Below are 7770 nucleotides of genomic sequence, written 5' to 3' on the forward strand. Positions count from 1 at the left end.
ACCCCCCACCACCACACCCCTAACTGCAACATGCTTCCCCTGACCCTTCCTAAAGTGCCTCATGCAGGCTGAGACCTGGGTATGTGTGGTGTAGTGCATTCACACAGGCTCATGTTTCCAACGTGGTCCCAGCATCTGGCTTCCCCTTGTACCCACTTGGCCTGCAGACAAATGCTCGAATTGTACCACCTCAGGGAAAACCACCCCTGCTCATGCTCCTGCTCAACCTACACCCCTCCCAGTTCTCCATCACGTCTTAACGTGGCCCGTGGTCACATGGCATTCTGTAGCAGGCCATGGACCGTTCCATCACAACACCTCCACTTCAAGGCGTGGTAAGTGAGATCCTGCCGCTTCAGACATTATAATTATGGCAGTGGTTTGGTTTTGTCCATATGTTTCTTTTTTGCATGTAGCACCCTAGGTTTCTCTCTCTCTCTCTCTCTCTCTCTCTCTCTCACACACACACACATTCATAAACAAGTATACATAGTGCACTAAGACACACTCTCTCCCTCTTTCTCTCTCTCGCTCTCTCTCTCTCTCACACACACACACTGGTACTAAAAATCTAGATGTACAGCAATGTGTAAAATGACCACTGCATAATGGCAGAAGTATACTTGTGCAATGCAGATACAGATGTGCATTTAGGTTTTACCAAAGTATAGTTGTTGTAGACTCTCTCTCTCTCACACACACACTTTTGACTGGTTGTTTCTACTTCGACCAACTAAATATAAATAAGCCTAAGTATCTTGCCTGTTATATCTTTTAAATACAACCTATTGGTAGATGATGAATGGAAACAGAAGTTGTATCAGGGAATATATATTACTAACCAGGCTGGTCTGTTTATGATCTGATATCCTTAACATATGCTGTAATGAATCAGGTTACAGTAGTCTGTGCATGTGTAAAAAGACATCTGCCTGTATATGCTACAGTTATAATGGGGTCCATAATATGGGTCTTCCATATTGAAGAGCACACATTCTTTTGTACCAAAAACCCAGTGATACACACAGTGCACAGGACTGACTGTTGTGCTTTTAATTTTGTAGACAAAAGACTGAATGTAACTCTCACTGTGAACAAAATAAATACATTTCATATGGCTGTGCCATATCATTTTGCATATCATATATTAAGATGCCTTTTATATTTTTTCCCATATGCAATAAGGTGCCAATGTGCAATCTATTTTTAGGGTTTTGCCTTTACCTTTCTGATAGGACAGTGAATTGTGACAGGAAATGAGTGGGAAAGAGAGACGGGGTGGGATGATAGAATTACTATCGGATTCGAACCCAGGTCTCCGTGGGCATTAATGTATAAATATATAGGTATAGATACTGCAGTAACTTGTGTCAGCCACTTTTTCACCGCCAATAGCAGGCCAACTTTGTGCAACAAATCACTCCAGATTTTCACTCCAAAAGGATTGGCATGTTTCTGACATAGTACACACAGGGAATCCCTCTTTTCCCTGAATCCTATAAATCATGAGTTAAAACATTCGTTTTAAAGCTGGAAGCAATCTCATTGGATCTTCAAACTTTCTCATTATGTTACATCCCAAGGCATTTTTGCCATTATGTGTTGCATCTTAACTTGTGTGGGCTTTGCTGTTTGATCTTTCTCTAGTGATTTTGTCCCATTCCTTTGAGCAGGTATAGTGCTGTTATTGAGAGCAGATTAGATTCAACTTTATTGTCATTGTGCAGAGTACAAGTACAGACAACGAAATGCAGTTTGTGTATAACCAGAAGTGCAAAAAAGCAGAAAAGTGCAATGTGATATCAAAGTCAAAGTCAAAGTCTGCTTTATTGTCAATTTCTTCACATGCCCAGACATACAAAGAGATCGAAATGACGTTTCTCACTATCCTACGGTGAAGACAAGACATATTGATAATGACTGACTGACTATTATTGTGTTACATGCTTCAAATGTAAAGCACTTTGAGCTGCATTCTGTGTATGAAAGGTGCTATACAAATAAAGCTTATTATTATTATTATTATTATTATTATTTTACCAATTAAGTCCACAGACAAACATAACATTCAAGTAAACAATACATGAGTAAATAAGAAGGCACATACAATGAAGAAATAAGAGCAGCAAAATTGGGTTGAAATTGTGCATAGACAGTCAATATAAAAAGTCAGGCCAATAAATGGCTGAGGTAGTTCTGTTTGACTAAGTAAGCAAGTGGCATAGTGGTGCAAGTTATGTAAGAGCAGCAGAAGTGTTGTGTTTTCAGGACAACAGGACAACAACAACAAGTTGCAAAGTGTGCAAAGTGTGCAAGTGTACAAGTGGAGTAGTGCAGTATTGGATCCAATATAAGTATAAACAGGTGGTGTATAGACAGGATCATAAATATAGTGCAGTGTAGACAGTAGTATACAGTTGGTTTACAGAAGGTGGTTTAGAGTAGTATAAATTAAATATAAATATGTGCAGTGTATTAGCAGTTACCTTATAAGAGCAGAATAAATATGGCTATGTAGTATGAACAATGTATGAACAACATGTACAGATATGTACAATGTAATGGCAGTACCATTATAGTAGTAAGAACAATATAGATGCAGTGTATTAACAGATCACGTTCATGATGACGTTTTTACTGGGAAATTCTTTTCTCCCATGTGCATGCACAGCTGTGTTGACACAATTTTTGTCAAGAACTCAGCTAGCACCACATGTGCGGAACGCAGACACAGGAGCATCCCTTTGAGAGTTAAGTGAGCTGGTGGACAAACCACAGAAAGTACAACATTCTGCCATGTATCCTTTATACTTGTGTACTTAAGTATAAGTATATATACTTTTTTTTACTTAACACAGTTGATCTCAATAGCCAATTTACTTACTGCCTAAAGAACTAATTAGGATTAGCTGTGACTAGATGGAACAAGTATGTGGTAGTGGTGTGTTCATGCACATGGGAAAAACATTTTTCCCAGTGAAAACATAATTGTGAACGTCATCTCATAATTGGTGGGAAACTGGGAGAAGAGTTTGCTTACAAAGTTTCTCAGTTGTGGGCTTGTTGTCACTTTTGTCATCACATTGTAGTTCATTTGTAGTCCATGTGGACTCTCATATCCAACTATGTGAACTTGGGAATTTGACATTTTTTGTAACTTGAAAGCTGCATATCTTCTTTCACAAGCATCTTACATACTTTTAAACAAAGTTGTTTATTTAAAGAAGAAATCGAGTTTTCACACATACCTCTGTTTCCGCTAGCCTGGCCCCGCCCACCTAGATCATCATTTAGGGAAATCTAGTCTGGAACACCATCATAACTGTTTCCCATAGACAAGAGGGCAGTCCCAGATGGCATGAACCTTTCTTTGTGAATGAGTTAGGCCACAACAGAGAAGGTTCATGTTCAAAGTGTTTGCCTGTCCAGAGGCAAACACTTTACCATGCCTTCATTAAATAGATGTATCTTCCCTGCCAGAATTTTAAATATCCTGTAAACCCTGAGATTTGTTTGCAAACACCTTACACACTAGTTTTGCAAAACATCAGCTTTTTGCAGTAAATAAGCAAAAGATGCATATTTTGTGCACTTAACACAGATCTGTTCATTAACTACAATAGTATTAATTATAAGCGGGTTTAAGAGAATGGCTGGAATAAATATGTGTTAGGACAGTTGAGAGGGAAGGCACCTCTGTCCCTATTGGGCGTGGCTTTAGCACATGAAGCCAAGAACATACTAAATGGAAGATTGAATTCCATTTGAATATAAAACCTGAATTATTAGAAAGGGATATGGGACAATATAATGCATTAAAAATATATTGTGATATTGAGCAGTTAACTGCTTTAATTGTTTGATAATAAAAACAGTGATTTCAAAACAAAAAATAGGCCTACCGTCAGGTAATCAGTGTAACAATATTCTGAATAGCCTGCCACCTATTTAAATATCTGTATTTAAATACAGTTACTTATATTTTGTATTTTAATACTTCATCCTGTTACAGGCTACTCCCCAACACTCCCCTGTTTCTTTGCGAGCCTACCTGGCAGCTGTCCTAATACTTTCAGCCAGCAGGGGGAGATATTGTAATGCTACATCACGTTTTGTAATTCCATCGAGTGGTTCGTTGATTACTGTCTGATTCGTTCACCTGTCAGTGCAATGCGCAAACGTACTGGCGGCTGGTGCTATTGTAATGATCAGTGATACACACAACACAACAGGCAGTGCACAATAGAAAAGCATCTTGGTGAGTCAAAAGATGTAACGTCAACGCATGGTTATAGGCTAAATCTGACTTGCATAGTATGTGTATCTCTCTCTCTCTCTCTTTTTAAATACAGCCACACACTGGCATACAAGGCACTAGATTTAAACACTTCCAGGACATACACGTGCTAGGTTTCGCCAGGAGAGTACACGCGTAGGCTACATAGACAGTAAAAGAAAGGGTAGCCTACAGACGACTTTGCCGGGAAGCGTATGACGCGGAGGAAGTCTTAAAGAGATAAAAAAAAACGTAGACTATAATTGCAAATGGTTAGCCTATGTGGTGTGCATATTTCAATGTTTCGCTCTTTTATATCGAATTCTGTGCTCATGTCATTGTAATTAACCAGTAGTTACATATTAAGGCACTACTGAACGTAACAGTAAACAGGAATCGTTCAGCCAAGCACCTAATCAGACCTATCGTACTCTGATACAACCGCGCTGGATTCAATGTGCGTTTTACTATGCCCCGCCCACCAAGTCACGCACACAAAGTCGCTGCCGCCGCCATATAAAGTAGTTCTATATTAAAGATTATTTTACTCCGTGACATAAATATCCAAATATTTAAAACATATTTATTGAGTCGTTCGTGCCTTAAAGTGATACTATTTTAAAACAAGATTTCTATTTGACGTTGCTAGATCTGTTTGGCCGGAACCACTGCGGATGGATACAGCAAGGAGAAAAAAAACAATCCGTAGTATTAAAACCCGCGGGAGCAGCTGTTGGTAATATTGCAGCAGTCTAAGCGCGAATTGGTAGAGGTACACTCACAGAGTTTGAAATGCCACTTGAAATGCAGTCCATCTTCTGAAACCGGTGCAGTCAACTCCCACTTTGGAATATTACTTTCACTCGGAATCAGCAAGACTTTTTTTACTTATTTGATATACCTCAATCCTTCAGGTTTACTTGACCTATTTACATTTATTCTGGTAAGTCCCCCCCCCCCCAATGAAATAGGTATTTTCTAATCATTTCATTTATTGAGTCTGAGACGTCTTGAGTTTTCTTTAAATTGTTGATTATATGGTGCATATTTTTGGCATTTTGATTACAATCAAACATTAAGTAGTAGACTAGCGGGTTAGGTATAGACAATACTACATAAATAAAGTGAACCCTGAGGAGACAGCCCATGCAGTCATGCTTGTGGTGACACTGGCATTTAAATGCCGGTGCTTGCACTGACAGCTTTGTTTCGAGTTAAGTTCCATCCGCTACTTTTGGAGCTGAACAAATGCAATGATTTTTACCTGTAGCATTTTACTAACGGAGCCTACAGCTTACCATTGGTGTATAAACACTGTTAACCTTTACAACTTAATTAATGTTGTCTTTCATTTGCAGGCAGTCATGCCACAAAGTCCGAGCATGGCGAGCAAGAATTATGACTATGACTACGACTCCTATCAACCCTATTTTTACTACGACAACGAGGACGAGGATTTCTACTATCAACAGCATGGTCAAACACAGCCCCCGGCTCCAAGCGAGGATATATGGAAGAAATTTGAGTTGCTACCAACACCGCCACTCTCGCCCAGCCGGCGACCCTCTCTCGCGAGTCTCTATCCCTCAACAGCAGACCAGTTGGAGATGGTTACTGAGCTTCTTGGGGACGACACAATGGTTAACCATAGTTTGATTTGCGACGAGGACAACGCAAAGTCTATTATTATCCGAGACTGCATGTGGAGCGGTTTTTCAGCGGCCGCTAAACTTGAAAAAGTCGTTTCTGAACGTCTGGCATCATTTCAAGCTGCAAGAAAAGAAGCCGTTGTCACGACTGAATCTACGGGGAGCGGTTCAAATCGACTGAAGTCTAACGTTTGCTACTTGCAGGATATCAATACCCCAGCGTCGGAATGTATTGACCCTTCAGTCGTGTTTCCCTACCCACTGACGGAAACCCCCAAACCCAGCAAAACATCACAGTCGTTGGCTGTGGGCCTACCTCTTGATACTCCACCCAATAGTGGAAGTAGCAGCAGTAGCGACAGTGATTCGGGTAAGGGAACATTTAACTGCTGTAACATTATTAACATTAGCCAACATTACTTCTGACATGTCCCCCTTTTACGCTCTATGTGTATATTTGTGTAGTCTGGCAAGTAGTGTGAGAATTTGTAATTTGGCGTGACTGAGTAATTTACTGGCAAATAACGTGTTAAATCCTGGGCTGTTGATGATGGTAGTTGCATAAGGTGCCCCCCCCTTTCCTCCAGAGCTGCGTTTGGATGAAGATGAGCTCAATGCTGCAATGCTCTCATGGAGGAGAGGGCGGGGACGCATTGTAGGCTGTAGCTTAGTTTGAACAGTGATCAATGTGCAATATTTGACAGTGTATCCTTCTTATTTTAGACGACGATGACGACGACGACGAGGAGGAGGACGAGGAAGAAATCGACGTTGTGACTGTGGAAAAGAGGAAATATGTGAAGCGGTCGGAATCAAATTCTTCAGATGCTGCTTGCAGATCGCATCACAGTCCGGTAGTTCTGAAACGCTGTCACGTCAATGTTCACCAACACAATTACGCAGCACACCCATCTACCCGAAACGAGCAGCCTGCGGTCAAGAGGATTAAGTTCGAGAGCAACGGCAGCAGGGTGCTTAAACAAATCAGCAACAATCGAAAATGCACGAGCCCCAGGACGTCTGACTCGGAGGATAACGACAAGCGCAGGACTCATAACGTGCTTGAGCGACAGCGACGGAATGAGCTCAAGCGCAGTTTTTTTGCGTTGCGCGACGAGATCCCAGACGTGGCCAATAACGAGAAGGCCGCCAAAGTAGTCATACTCAAAAAAGCGACAGAGTGCATCGTCAGAATGCAGACAGAGGAGCAAAAATTAATTTCTGTTAAGGAACAGTTAAGGAGAAAAATGGACCAGCTTAATCACAGGCTTGACCTACTGAAGAGTTCGTAGTAATGGACAAAGGATGAGGGGTTCCATGCCCTCTGGACTGCTGCCTGAAAATACAGTTGCGCTCAAGACTGTTCCTCGAAAGCTCTGGCCACTCATGACATTGAAGCAATCTGATCTTTTTTGTATACAGTTTCACTGCCTTGTTTAAACATGGGCTACTGGAAGTCATCACCTCGTTTATTTTGTATTTAATTTTATTTTTAGTATACAATGGCAAGAAGATTTGCTACTGCCCTAAATAAATATTGTGTTTTTGTAAGATTTGTACATATTTGCTCAGATGTATTTCAGATGTTGTATTGATTCTGAATCATAAATGCATTTGTCTATGAAACCTCTTTGACTCATTCGTGACTCACTTTATTTTTAAACATCTCCTGAGGCCATTTTATTCACTGATTACAAACAGGGAATCCGTCTTCAAAGTGTGTCAGATGTGTTTTCCTGACTTGCCTGATAATAATATGCAAACTAGGCTATCGTGCTAATGAACATCCCATACCTGGCCCGACCCATTGAAATTGTGACTTAGTGGTGGGCAGTTGATGCAACT

At 40.7% G+C, this 7770-nt stretch overlaps 1 protein-coding gene across 1 annotated transcript; it reads left to right on the forward strand.

Moving 5' to 3' along the window:
- The first annotated feature begins 5009 nt into the window (after positions 1 to 5009).
- mycb (MYC proto-oncogene, bHLH transcription factor b) lies at positions 5010 to 7551 on the forward strand. The gene is made up of 3 exons (XM_042089448.1): positions 5010 to 5219; positions 5635 to 6295; positions 6649 to 7551. The coding sequence occupies exons 2-3, from the start codon at positions 5641 to 5643 to the stop codon at positions 7215 to 7217; spliced, it is 1224 nt and encodes a 407-aa protein (XP_041945382.1). The 5' UTR covers positions 5010 to 5219; positions 5635 to 5640; the 3' UTR covers positions 7218 to 7551.
- The last annotated feature ends 219 nt before the right edge of the window (positions 7552 to 7770 follow it).

The sequence above is a fragment of the Alosa sapidissima genome, chromosome 1 (assembly GCF_018492685.1).
Source record: "Alosa sapidissima isolate fAloSap1 chromosome 1, fAloSap1.pri, whole genome shotgun sequence".
In the NCBI taxonomy this organism is placed as follows: Eukaryota; Metazoa; Chordata; class Actinopteri; order Clupeiformes; family Clupeidae; genus Alosa; species Alosa sapidissima.